This window comes from Haliaeetus albicilla, chromosome 17 (genome assembly GCF_947461875.1).
Source record: "Haliaeetus albicilla chromosome 17, bHalAlb1.1, whole genome shotgun sequence".
Taxonomy (NCBI): domain Eukaryota; kingdom Metazoa; phylum Chordata; class Aves; order Accipitriformes; family Accipitridae; genus Haliaeetus; species Haliaeetus albicilla.
In genome coordinates this window covers 26,127,997-26,142,698 of record NC_091499.1, presented here as the reverse complement: position 1 = coordinate 26,142,698, position 14,702 = coordinate 26,127,997, and the positions used below count along the sequence as shown (strand labels likewise).

Genomic DNA, 14,702 nt, shown 5'->3' with positions numbered 1-14,702 from the left:
GGCGGGGCTGCGGCCCCTGGCGGCGGGAAGCGCGGGGCGGCGGCGTGTGAGGAGAGACTCGCCCGCCTCCGCTTGGCTTCGGGCCGCATAACCCTTCCTCCGGCCGGGCGTCGAGGCTGCACGGTCTGCCCGCTCTTTCCTCTCAGGAACAGCCCCCCCCCCCCGCGTCCAGCCCCGCGCTTTGGTCTTCTCGCCGGCGTTCGGAACGGGGGACACACATCTGAACCCCGCAGAGGCAGCCGGGCCTGACGGCGAGGTGTCTCTCCTAAGCGGTGTTTCACCCTCAAAGCACCTGCAAGCCCTCCCTTGGGTGGTTCTGCAGCACAAGCGTGGGGAATGGGGGTAGCGTGGCCCCCGCAGACCCGCTGAGAGTGCCCATGGGGCGGCCGAGACAGCGAGGCCTCAGGGGTGCACACCCCATTTTGCGCTCTCCCACAAAACCTGCAGTTCCCTGGGCTTTTGCTGCCTTGGCTTGTAACGGCCCACGGAGCCAAAGATGCAAATCCCACTCACTGCAGGCAAAAGATAGAGCGAGAGCTAACAAGCTAGCCCGGTGCTGTCAAGACAGGTGGGTGGGCTGAAATGACACAGAGAGGTATTTAAAGTACTCCGTTAGAAGAATCCACCAATATAAAATGGGAAAAAAAAATTCTGTATCGTGAAAATACTTTTCTTGCTCAGAAAAGAACTACTCGACTAATGTTAGCCAGAAAAAATAACACGGTCAAAACACGAGGAAGGCTTGTGCTGTTCCATAAATACCTAAATCTTTAGTTACCAAAAAGTTGGGGTGGCTGATGATATGTTAAAAAGTTAAAATGTAAAGAAAAATGAACTTGGGTCTTTCTATTCCATTAAGCTGTATAGCTTCATGTGGTGGGTGCCTAAGAAACCCAAGTGTCAATTGCATTTGCATAGGCGACATAACCAAATAGCTGCACTCTTGACACCTGCCAAAACAGCCTCGGTGAATGTGAGTGATTAACTCGGTTACTGAATGCCAACAGAAGATAAAGAATAATAGAAACTGTTTGCTTTGAAAAGTAATTTGCTGGTTTTGTTACTCCTCAGTTATCAGCTGAGATTTATGAACTGCCAGGAAGCCCCTTAGATTACTATTTGTAAGTCACTGGTTTTAGTGGTCTCGGTAATCCAATTTTGTTTAGTTTTCAAGCACTTTGGGAACCACTTGATAAAATTTGTACATACATCAGAGTTGATGCATATACCATTAAGTCCTTTTTTTTGCATGCAAACGTCTGGGAGGTTCCTGCCAGTCAAGGGGGGCACTTGGCAGTGTGTACTCCCACGTGAAGTACACCTAACCCAAAAGTACACTCACAGCCCCCTGAGCTACATCGCAGTCAACTAGCTATTCAGCTACCAAAATAAACTCTTCCAAAAACTTCATCTCACTTCATCTTACCCTAATATTTGCCAGAGGTAGAGATCTATTTCCTGAGAATCTCTCTTCTTCTGTTTACAATAGAATCAGGTCAAGTTGACCCCGGTATTTTCATTCCTCACTATTAATTAACTTTGGAACTAGTATTAAATCTCATCAACCAGGACACTGATTCTTCTCTTTTTTTGCATTTGCTGTGATGAAGATGAGCCTTCTGTGTTTTGCATGGAGCTCAGCTAATTTAGTCTAGTGCCATTTAAAATAGTCTAAAATAAGTGAAAGAGGCAAGTATTTCAGGAAAACTGAAATTCATTTCTCAAAAGCAAGAATCTCTGAACAATCCTGATAAATTGCCCACATCAGTGTAACTCTCCATCTCGAACTGCAAACCTGTGAGTTTAAATGTGTTGAATGCCAGACTCCTAGTAATAGTATCTTGCGGTATTGCAGGATTTTATTTATGGGGTTTTTATACAACTATAAGAATGTTCTACTATAAAAAGGTCCATACAGAGTTACAGACTGCTTTTCTAAGAGATAGTAATTGTATTCTTACTTCCCTCAAACTACATAGTACTAATGACATAAAAAAAAATTCTTTTTTTTATGATTTTCAGTTTACATCCTTACTATAGCCCTTCTGTCACCAGCTATTACCTCTTATAGTACAAATTAAAGAGGAAAAGTTAATGGCAGACCAGCAGGCTGGTTGTCTGTAGAGACGCTGATGGTAGAGGGCAGCTCTAGGCAACTTTAATGTTCACCATAGATTAACCATGGGGTTAATCTAGTTCATAATCATAGTAGTCATCATCTGTGTTTACTCCAACGCTGGAGGCCTCATTGGGTTTCATTTTCTTTCTGTCCTCTTTGCCTTTTTCTATAGAAGACAGATTATCTTCACACTGCTGCAGAATCTTTTTGGAAGACATCCAACTTTCTCCTCGGCTTTCTGCTGGCGCCGCGCACTGCCCTCCCCTGACATCCGTTCCTTTGGCCACCAGCGCTCTTCTGGTTCTGAGAAGGTCACAGGTGCAGTTCCAAGGGTTTCCATCTAAATACAGGTGACGAAGACGAGGTAAATACTCTAAGACTTTGCGATCCAAGGCAGATATCTTGTTATTCCGTAAATTTAAAACCTGAAGCTGTTTCAAGTCCTTCAGCTCTTGTTCTCCAACATCCTCTATGTCATTTCCCTTTAGATCCAATCTAGCAAGGGTGTCTGGAAGTCTGAATAAAAATAGAACAGCACAAAGGTGTTATGTTCATCATATTGATTCTGTTTGTGTAAGTGGTATTTGGTGGTGGGTATTTGCCCAGGCACACCTGACGTATTAAAATAAAACTATCACTAACAAAAAAATGCAAACTTCTGCAAAAAAGATGTGGTCATGAAGTGTTCATGTCTTTTTTTTTTTTTTCAAGTTATAGGAATACTGTCTATGCACACTTGAACTGTTTTCCCAGTATTGACTCTGTTTGTGCAACTGAACTAAACAGCAGTCCTACTGTAGTGTACTGTGAAGAAAGTTTCATGTTCAATTGAGTGTCAAGCTTAAAAATGCATTTGGTACTCTTCAATGACATAAGTATGCCAACAACCAAATTATAGCACCATGAAAGATCAAAAGTTTAGAGAAGCATGGCAACACTGCTCCTTCAAATACTTCTATATAAAATTTGTATAAAAAGGTTTTTTAGTTCATAAAGAACTAGAATTTTTCTTCCATTTTGTTCTCCTGCTCCCATCAGATTCAAACATTAATCATCACAGAAGTAGTCCATCTGATGATATCCTGTTTAGGAAATCAGCAACAGGGAAAATAGAAGTGCTTTTTGATGGTCTTTTAAAAGACTACTTTAGAGAATTAGAACTGGTTACATTTAAAAGAAAAAAAGCAGTTGATAATCTCTGGATATGATACTATGCTGGTCAGTATCATTCTTATTTTCATACATTTACAAATTTGTATGATAAGACTGTTTTATTTCACAAGTCTTGCTCATTTATGATCTTCTAATTTCCTCCTGCTGTAGTTAGTGAGAAGTGCTTAACAGAAAAGCCAGTTAGTTGGCATGGAATATTTTTAATAAAATGAATTTGAAAGTACCTTAAAAATAATTTTACTATAGTAGTATGCAAGGTGATGAATTTAAGAGTCATGGTTAGAGATTTTAAGGAAACTTATTCACTGAAACTCTGAGGGAAATTACAAATAATACTACCAAGAGCTATTTAGAATAGAACAGCAGTTACCACAACTGGTAAAGGTTGATGTGATAGTTTATCTCAATGTAATGATATGAGATACCTTTGAAAATTTCTAAGAGGGTACACTGTGACCCTCACTGTTTTTTGTGAAGCTGAGTTTGACCTCTTAGGCTGAAAGGTGGTTGCCATATTTGTGTAAATCTCAGTGGGACTATTTCAAGAGTAGAGCAGTTCTGTATTGTGCTGTATTTCCTGGGGGAGATGAGAATTTCACACATTGATATGGTGAGTCACTCCACAAAATTTGATCTTACCAAATGCTTGTGACTGCAATAAGTGGGTTTTGAAACCTAACCACCGGCGATGATTATAGTTGCCCAATATGACACTGTAATTCCAGAAGGGTACTCTGGGGTAAAACCCCAGTGCCACTGATGTCAAAGGCAGTAGGATATCACCCAAGATGTTTATCCAGACTGATTACAGTCTAAAGCCTGACCAGCAAGTCCTGAAACCTGTGAAGACTCTTACTGTACTAACGTTAGACTTAGGCTTTATGGCTGTATTTTTTGATTTCAGGCTGTGTTGATCTTGAGAAAGTGATGGCTCTGGAGTACATGATGAGTGATCCTGCTGCTGGCAGAGAAGCTGTGCTCACTCGGGAGCTCACCATGGCAGCTGTACTATGCTGCTGCTGCCACTCCAGGGAGTATTATCAGACTCTTCTCGGCATCCTTACCACTCCCTGCAATACTTTATGGAATATAGGCTCTTCTCTACAAGTCCTGAAAATACTTGGACCTGTGGATTATTTTCTTCTCAGAAAATAAACAAAAGAAGCTTTCTTTCTCTTCATTCCTGATGAATAACTGCTAAGACCCATTAACTGGGGCACATCATTATATTTTTTAAACTTGGACACTGGTGACTGAGTTGTCAGATAACTGTCAGAAGTAATACTTTTATTTCTGTATATCCATGCATACCTGGTGATCATCAGACAATTAAATCAAGTACATAAATTTTACTTCTTGTCATTTTTTTTCCCTCTTTTATGTTTACAACCTCCCCTTGAAATCTGTATTCATTGTTGAGCTGAAAATACAAGTCCCCAATATCTCCTTAAAAGCCATACTGTTTAAGGGCTAATAGAGAACTCCTTCCTATTAATTCTCTTGACTACGAAGGTTGTAAAATAAGATGGATTAGACAATACTAAAGTAACTAGAAAGCATTAAATATTCCTGTCAAGCTAGACTGAAATCAAATATTTATACAGCACTAAATCACTTTCTGATTAGAAAGCTGCTGCCAAATAGATTCAAATGCTAAAGGACCTGATGCTAAACGAATTGAAATTTTACTGCATTATTTATTTGGGCTAGTTAAACCTGTCCACAAGCCATAAAAATAAAATTTAATAGTGCAGTTGTGTTAAAGAAGTTGATGTTAATGGAATTACTTCACTATTTTTATGCCATCTTATTGCACAGCTTTTTGAAATAATAAAATTGCCACTTTATATCAGACCAGCCTCCATTTGGCTTAATATGCCATCTCTGATAATGGCCAGGACCAACACTCAGATGAATGCGAGAGAACCTGTAAGCAGGGCATTAATGAACACAGTGTGCCCAAGGGATGTTTCTTCTGAGCTCCTTTGACTGGAATTTTGCTTATAGCCTGAAGCCGGAGAGCTTATATGCATTCCAAATACTTTGTAATGTGTGAATTTAATGAAGCTGGGAATGCTAATATCCATTGGAAAAGCACATTCTTTTTGACCACACTCAGCTCCTGAAATCTTAATATTTTAACAATAATAAACTCAGTGTGGGTTGGTAGAAACATGAGCTTTAAAATTGCTGTCTTTCCTTTTTATTGAATGCTCTATTAATTTTGTGTAATGGGGGAAGATAAATCTAAGCAGAAGTATAACTTCTCCGTAATCATTCTGTTATATTCTCCTAGCAGGTTCCTCTTATTCGTGTGCTAATTAAACAAAGTAGTCTCACTGGCAGGGAGAGATGTGAAATGAGTAGATTCACTGGGGGCCACAGATGTAATGAAAACAGCTCTACTTCTATGCTGAGACTGCTAACAAGAGTGCTAATTAGTGCCAGTTATGGCAATGGGTTTATGGTATGGATAGACTTCTACCATGATTGGGTCTGAATACAAATTTTTCTCCAGTTTGGCCCTCATTCTTATAATGTAAGGAAGGAGAGATGACACCTGGGAACCAGCTGTCCTCAGATTCACTTGCCTCAGCGGAATAGAAATGAGGAGATTCTGTTCCAGTGCCAGATTTGAAAGCTGCGCACACTGCTGAAGAGCTCCTGCCTCAAACACACTAACAGCATTGTTGTCAAGAAACAAATGCTTGAGGTCTTGTAGTCCTTGGAAGTCCTGCGCTGTCACCCTTTGAATCAGGTTATTGCTGCAGTCGAGTTTCTGCAGTCTGCCGGGCAACCTGAGTGGCATAGTGTGGAGCTGGTTCTTAGACAGCTCCAGTGTTGTTAAGTTAGGAAGAAGCTGTGCACCATCTATTGACGTTAGCTGATTTTCTGACAGAAAGAACTCAGACAGGTTTTCTAGGTGTTTCATGTCTCGAAGTCTTATTGTTTTAAGTTGGTTTTTCTCTAATTTTAGTGACAGCAGGGATTTAGGTAGGTCAAGAGGCACTTTTGTCAGAAAGTTGCCACTTAAACTGAGAAACTGTAGATTTTGGAAAGATTCAAAGAAGTTGGTTGGGAATGAGTTCAGTTTATTATCAGCCATGCTCAGATACTTCAGCCTAGGAAGCTTAAGTGGCGCAGACACAGATTCCATGTTGTTGCCATCCAGAATCAAACTTTGTAAATTGCAAAGGGAAGAAAACGCACTCAGAGGCAGAGTCGCAATCAGGTTGTTCCGAATATCGAGCATCCTTAGTTTCATCAAACCTTCAAAATCAGATGCATGCAGAGTGTTGATGGAGTTATCAGCGAGTTTTAAAATTTCAAGGCCAGATGGGAGGAAGGTAGGTATTTGCTTGAGCTGATTTTTGTAGAGTTCCAGGGACTTCAAGGCACTCAGAGCTTTGAAAGTGTTGTTTTCTATTGATTCTGTGCCACTGCATGACAGGACCAGCTCTTCAAGGGCTGACATTCTCCTGAAGTCCGTAATCTTAAAGAGAAAAAAATAACTCATGTGATAGTACACCGTCTATTTATAGATATTCTCACTGGCTACTTCTTCTGGATGCTCTGACAATTGCTAGTATATATTAAGAAACTATGTATTTAGAATGAGAAACTAAGAGAAAAGGTAACAATACAGATGTTAACTATAGATACCTGCAGTTTGCCAGTATTTACTTCCATTTCTAGAATTTTGTTGTTTAGGTCCATATTGTGTCTGGTTTTGAGCAAACATACGTTTGAAGAAGGAATATTCCTTTTATTTCTGCCTGGTGGATAGCCTATATAAAACAGAGAGCTAATATCACCAGTAGCAGAAATCTTTGCAGAGAGTAGATGGTTGTTACTGCGCTCAACACAGCTCGCTGGAGCAGTTTCGAGTTCATTGCGCTGCCATTTCCATGTATCAGCAGTATTGTCACTGCAGCCTGTATTCCCCCAGAGGAAGTACACATGGATATCATCACCTCTCCCTACTATAAAGTTTTGGCAGGAAACTGAAATCCAATGCTTGTATTTCTTCTCTCCCCCTGCTCTCTCTCCTTTTCTTTAAAGTAAAAACCTCACATACTAAGATGAGCAAACCAAAGGTGTCATATCAGCTTGGTCTGAAAGTCACCTCTGTGGAACAGATTGATTTTACAGGAACTTAGTTTTTGTTAGTTGGTAATAAACGGATGCTTTGCAGTGGTAAACGGAACTTAGATATTGACTGTGACTATAATATACAGAGGCATTCTAAGTGTTTCATTATTTTTCTGCTCTGTTGGAACCTGCCTGTTTACAAAGCTTGCCATCTTGTGTCTCAAGTTAAGAAGGAAACTTAAGTGAATCTGGCAGTTTCCTCCAAGCCAAGATACGAGGAAGCAGGCAATGAGGGTGAACTCAGGAGTTCTACGAGCACACCAGTTGCTTAAACAGTAGTTTTCTGAAATTATCAGAGATGCTGCCCATTGACCTAGATGCTTGATTTTTAAACATTCATTTATATGGGAATCACAGAAAGCTCAGAGCAAGATGAGCAGGTATTCTGCATGGGAGAGGTGGGAAGGAGTGTCCTCATCCATTTTCCCTTCCCATGTTCAATATATCTCACTACAGGTCTCAGGAGTATCACATCAGTAAGAGATGTTAAACTAACACTATAGTCTTCATTCTATTTCCCCCAGGGCTTAGTAGCTACCAGCATATTTTACTCTCATTGAGAGAAGCTATAAAGCATGTTCTACAGCATAATCCCTCATCCCAGTCAGGAATCTACATGGAAGGCAGTACAAGTCCTTTTGCAGCACAGGTACTGGGTAGTAATTTTGTTCTGTGATCCTGACTGAATACAGTTGGCTATCATACTTTTGTATGTGAAATCAGCTTGTAAAGGTGATTGTTAAAAGATTCCTTCCAGCTTCATTTATCCAACTCTTGCATGTTTTTGGGTTGTATCTCTTTACCTTAGCTACAAACTTGACATTTTAACTTCTGTTAAAATTAGAGCACGCACATCTGTGAAAGACGAGTCAGATTTCATTTTGCTCTGGTATCCTTAGTTGTCACTACCTTCTGATTACATTTATTCTCTCTTGTAAAGTAATTTCTGAGCATTGCAAGATTTGATGCAGTTAGTTAGAAAGTATAAGTGTGGAACCTCTATTGATGCAGGTTTCTTCATCAATCACATTTAAGCTCAAATGAGGGAAGGTACATCCATAAAAAACCCTTATATTCTCAACAGTAAATAACAAAGTTGTCCAATTTCTATTATTTCTATAAATGCAGTTTTGTAATAAATATATATTGCTATATAGCAATTACAGAATTGCATGTCCAGTTTTGGTCATGATTAGGAGGCTAATCTTGCAAAGCTTTATAATGAGAAATCCCATAGGAATGAACTGCATTGCTCAAGAGCAGAAATGCATAGTCATATGTAAGTGATAAAACAGTCTTAAGGAAATTGAAACAAATAAGTTCATAAGTTCAACACATTTTCTCCTGTAAGTTCAAAAGCAGTATTTCCTGCTTTTCCTCAGTTGATTGCTGTATGTCTCTAAGAGGCTTAATTTTCATCTTATTAAGTGACAGAGAGCTACATGAAGGTCAACGTAGAGACATTCATTCTGTAATCATGTTAGGCTTCTTGATGTGGATTATTATAATTTCTATTTTCCACCCATTTGGTATGCTTTGCTAGGCTTTGTGACCATGCTGTTTTGAGACTTAAACATTTATCCATGCTGTTACAAACAACCCAGTCTTTCTAATATGAATCAAGACATATTTGAAAGCCTATCATCAGCTCTCTTTTTGCTATGAAGTGATGTTTTATTCTCTAACTGGACTGTCTGGAAAGTGATACTAATATAATTTTACATTTTAAAAAGTAGATCTCCTGAAAAGGGATCTAAGATACTGTTATTTTAATAGAAACATTTTAATAATTGTGTCATTTGTAATGACTTTTTTTTTTCTTTTAGAATTTTTGTGAACTGGGCTTTGTTATAAGCAGTTTCTTAAACCAGTCCCCTATTGTGGTGGCCAGATAAGCAATTTTATTTTAGCAGATAAACCCCGATATATTAATACTGTTAGAAATAAACTAAATCTTAAAGGGAGAGTAAACAGGTTATAGTTGGTCTTCAAATCAAGGAAGAGGCAGAAATTATTGAAAAAAATGCTAAAATTACTAGTTTTGTTATTATGAAGTCTGTTTATAACAAACCCTAGTTTGTAAAAATACCAAAAGCAAAAATCCCAGCCAGTGTTTTCAATGACAATCAACCCTGTCAGAACAAATACAAAGTTGATCTGGGTAGAAAAGATCTATTTTTTTTTCTTGTTTTTTTCTTCAAAACATACTGTATTTAGCATGCAAACGTATCTTCTTTTCTTTTTCCTTTATTTGCAATTTTAATAATAATCCAATGTAAAATAATGTCCAAAAGTAATTGGTACTCAGTTTGAAACAATATTTGTTTATTCTTCTGAGAAGGCTAATTGTCAAACCATAGTATATGTGAATGCTTACATATACAAGTCTCTTGGAGGTCAGCTGTGGGAAGTCTAGGCTTCCATTCAACTTCTTTTTGAAAATACATTATTTTCTCTAAGATTAGGTAAATGAAGGAATTTAAAAAGCAAAAAAACCCAAACCCAAAAAAAACCCTATAGAGTTCTTCTAGCGCTTCCAGATATGTAGTTTACAAGCAGAAATCAAAACCTGTTTTTACGAGCACTATGATATGTGCCAGTGGAATTGCTCGGCTGTGTAAAATTAAGCATAAGTATTTATGATGTCAAGACCTCAGAAGCATAATTTGTTGCATGGAAAGAAAAGTGAAAAATAGCTTCACAAACCCGGTCTAATCTTAAGGAAAGAATCTACATAACTACAGGCAGATAACATGAAAGGACTTATTTCCTTTCAGTGCAAAGTCAGTAGTAGAAGTAAGGCATACTGATTGCTCAGTTGAATTAATGTATAAAGTTAAAACCTCTCTCCTTAGATGGTTTCATGCACCATTTCTTCTGAACAGTCATAAAACATTTATTCCACTACTCTATTGACTTATGTCCAACATTTAAATGCTTTATAACACCTGCCTGTTGCTCTAGTCAGAACCTAAGGCCACTTTACTAGTAACTGAGAAGTAGCTGACAGGTATGGGCAACTAGCCTAAGAAAGGAAAAATGGCTCACCTTCCTTATCTTGGAAAGAAAATAATTGGTTGGTTTTTTTCACAGAAAAAGTATTTCTAATAAAGAATTCATTTGACAGATATTTTGTTTAGGTAGAGCACATCAATATAACTAAATCGCACCAATGAACTTTGACTCTTGTAGGTGTGGGAGCTAACACAAGAAAACCAGAGATATTAGTAGCGGCTAAAAGAGAAGTAAACTGTTTCTCAGAGTTAAATTGTAAAATTACTAACTGTTTCGCAGTGGGCAACAGGTATCCCAGGTGCTGCTCTAAGATGCCTTCTAGACTATTTCATTCAATCCTGAGGGCAAAATCAAAGATGCTTTTCATAGCAGTTAAAGTTATATTCTTTGTAAGAGGACAAGCATACTTAAGAGAAAATGTATCTCTTTTGAATAGAACATTTCTTATTATTTGTAGTAAACTGATACACAGCAAGCATGTATAATACAGGTGGTTGTATTTCCCTTGTTGTCTATCTACAGAAGTTGAATTTATTAAATAAATATATTTCAGGGTAGGAAACAGAGAAGCACAGTTCCAGAGTGCAATGCAAAATGAGCATAAACTGATCATACCTTTAATAACATGATCCAGTAATACCTGAAGAAATGCAGAATAAACTTTTTTAATAACACAAATAGCTGGCAGCTTCAGTTAGAAGCTGCTATTGTTTATATGGGTTATTAGGTAGGCCCAGCATTGCTTTTAGAAACATCTCACACTCTGCCTTAGACTCTAACTTACTTATTCCCTCTGCCATTTCTAACAGCAGTTGTACCTGACACTTGCAACTCCAGAGGGGGAAAAGAACTTCAATTTCATTCATTAGGGAAATGATTCCAGCTACATAAAACCTGTCCATTTACTGTGAAAAAAGTGTTATATTGTATCAAAAGTAGCAAAAGCTTTTAACAAGTTAAAATATTACTCTGGAAGTCAATGGTTATTTGACGATATAAAAACCAAGTCAACATTTGGCTCCTAGTTGTAAATTACTATTTTTTGAGTTGCATACAAAATATCATCGTGGCAGCGTGAGCCAGTGCTCGGAGACTGCAGGATAATGAAAACACTGTAAGAATATATTTACATATCCTTAAAAAGTAAGTAAAAATAAAACCAGATCTGGCAGCATTTCATCAGTTTTTAGAAGGTGGAATAAGATTCTCTCTTCCCTTGAAAGCCACCACCATCTGCTAAGCCCAGCTTTTGGTTACAGCGCACTGCAGAAAATATTTTTACTGGATTTTTTCCTACCTGGAGTTGTTTAATTTTGCTGTGACTGATGTAGAGTCTCCTGGTGGTGAAAGGAATCTCTCTGGGGATCTCCGTAGCTCTGTAGCATTGCACTGATTGGGCAGGGTCACAGCTGCATCTTCTTGGGCAAGTGGTACTTAGACCACTGTGAAAAGAAAAGAAGACTAAAAGGTAAGATAAATACATCTTCCAGAACAGGAGCTCTGAAATTGTCTCAGCAACATAGAGCTTGAATTAAGCACCAAAGTCCTTTTATACCATGAAATCTGATAAAAGGATATTATGACTGTGTATTTTATCCCAGTGAAAAAACAGCAAAAACAATACCGTAATTTGCTTGGGTTAAAATGTTGGCAGGCATTACAAAGAGTGAGAAACTTAAACAGTGATAAGGTGCCTTTACATTTGTAGGTATGTGAAATTAGTGTTATTTATTACCTGACATCTAATCTGCAAACATCCATATTATCTCCAGTTTCCTAGTTTTGTTAAATGTGACACCACAGAATTAGTGGAGAAAAGATAAAGAGCTGTTTTATAGTGGGGCTGTAAAACCTTTGTATCTTCTGTGACCGAGTATTAGAAACAGTAAAAACACAACTACAGCCAACACCGAAGCTTTTTCACTCCTCCTCTTGCATTATTCAGACCCCCCAAAAACCTCAAAACTCAGGCAGCTATTATTTTAAAGCTAAAACATTCTATTCACTTTCTGAATATCTGTAGTACAGCTGAGTGCAGCTGGTTGGTACACCTTTTTTAAAGACTGGACAAAAATCTAAGTTACTTGTGTTTGTGTAATTCCCATAAATCAAAGTTTAATTGTTCTTATATTTGAAAATTACAAATGTGAAATGCTTGAAAGCATTTAGTATAAATCAAGTGGTGGATGATCAATAGGGCCTATTTACCCCATGACAGCTGGAGAACACTAAAGTTCCTTTCAGAGTTTTCTCTCTACTTATTAGTGCTTCTCTCATATCTACTAGCAGTGCCAGCTAGACGTGTAAAGTTTTAAAAAGCTTACAGTTTGGCTTGTGATTATTTTAAGAACTTTCTTTGCATTGTTTTTTCCTTTGTACTCAGCAATTTACAAAGTACAAAGCAGTGTACTTCAGAAACCTTTGTATCTTATCATAATGATCTGCTTTGCACTGTTACCTGCTTCCTTCCATCCTCTCCGTCATATCTTCAGTAGCAGCTAATCCTATTCCTTGAATGCAGAACTAGGCCAGTTATTTTTCCAAGCAGAAGATGATGTCAAGTTGATTTGACAAATGGATAACTGAATTGGGGACAGTCCTTGATGGGAATGCCTATTGGATGCAGCTGGGTTTATGCTGGACAATTGCCATATTCCCTCCTGGAGATCCTTCTGTCTCCTTAATCCCCTACGCTGAGAGCACAGAACTGCAACCCAGCATCTGCTAAACCGAACAGCAAGAGCAGAAACCTTTTCCTAAAGCAGCCTGTCAAACTAGCATGTTTAACAAGCTATGCAAAAAAAACCCTGCCTGACTTATGCCATAGTGATCAACTGAGCAAAAATGAGTGGGTGAGCAGGATTAGCAATGGTGCTCTAAAAGAAGTATTTTAATGTATCTTGATCTAGGGTTTGGTACCTGGTTTGTGGTTCTGCCTTTTTTTTTTCCCCCTAAAAGAATCAAAGTACCCAAAGAAAAGCATAAAACCTTTCTGCATACAGACAGCTACTTGTGGTTCATTTCAGCACACCCTGAAACAGTCTTTGATTGCATCTTTCCACTGACTTGAGTTTAAATGCAGAGGTCATTAAGACAATAACACTCAGGATCTTAGGTAGGAATTTGTGTTCCTCAAAAATGTCATCACAAAGCAACTGCTTTTTGCTCAAGGAGGGTCAAAAGAAACGCAGAACAAACCCTACAGTTTGCAGTTTAGAGCTCCAGAGTACTGCAGAGGCAGTCTGAGAATGCCTTTAAGTAAGAACCATATATTGCATCCTTCCCTATTTTGTAAATTGTAAGCCACTCAGCTGTTAGAATTCACAGCTGTAGTTACAAGGTAACGCCACAGTAAGGTGCAATATTCTTGGCTCTGCATTTTTGAGAAGTATCTATATCCTTGGTCTTTTCAAAGTAATGAAAAGAAACTTTATTGGTTTAATAGTTCATTTACATGATATTAACAACAATGATTTAATCAAGAATGATATTATGTATCCATTAATTCCTGATATATGTCTGCTTTCAGCAGCTAGGTATTTTAAAGTGATAGCTATGAAAGATGATCTTATTAAATCTGTTCTGTACAAATTGTGACACACATCCACCAGAGCTGATGCCTTTGCTTTTGCACAAAACTATGACCTGTGGGTTTTTTATTGATTCTAGGAGACCTGATGGCAACCGAACTGACGAAGAGTCACAGGACTGTATAAGCCATAAGCCTAGTGGGAAGATGTGAGCTATGCAAAAAAAAAAAGTGAATAAACATTCCAGGATCTCCATTGTGGAAGCAGCGCTGCTGGCCATGAGTTGCACAGCTTTGCAGGGGGATGTTAAGAAAGTCAATCATGGGTGGCCACTTCCTGCTAGCAGTTTTTATGCAAACTCTCCACACCTTTCAATGGGGATTCCTGTGCGGGACTAATGGCTTGATACTCCCCTCTGCCATTTCTCTGTCAGAAAGAATGATAGCACCCATAACCTGCCCGTGCGAGAAGTCCCAGGGACATTCTACATGGTGTGTGCTTTAACCAAAGGTAAACACTTCAGATCGAAACCTGCTAAACCCAAAGTCCGTGTCAGACTCTTTTGTGTTGTTGGCATTTAATATGGACATTGGTTATAGAGTATCATGGCAAAGTAGTAAAATATATTGGACAAATTTGCATAAAACATAAGCCCGAGTTGATGGAAGTCAGAAGATCTTTCAGGATTGCTGCTTTTATTACAGATCTGAAGA

At 38.4% G+C, this 14,702-nt stretch overlaps 1 protein-coding gene across 1 annotated transcript; it reads right to left on the bottom strand.

Moving 5' to 3' along the window:
• Positions 1-1,848: 1,848 nt before the first annotated feature.
• Positions 1,849-12,943, bottom strand: LOC104311807 (nephrocan). The gene is made up of 4 exons (XM_009918920.2): positions 12,918-12,943; positions 11,757-11,901; positions 5,884-6,785; positions 1,849-2,635 (listed from the first exon to the last, which is right to left on the bottom strand). Exons 1-4 carry the CDS (start codon positions 12,941-12,943, stop codon positions 2,188-2,190), a joined length of 1,521 nt encoding a protein of 506 aa, XP_009917222.1. The 3' UTR covers positions 1,849-2,187.
• Positions 12,944-14,702: the final 1,759 nt, after the last annotated feature.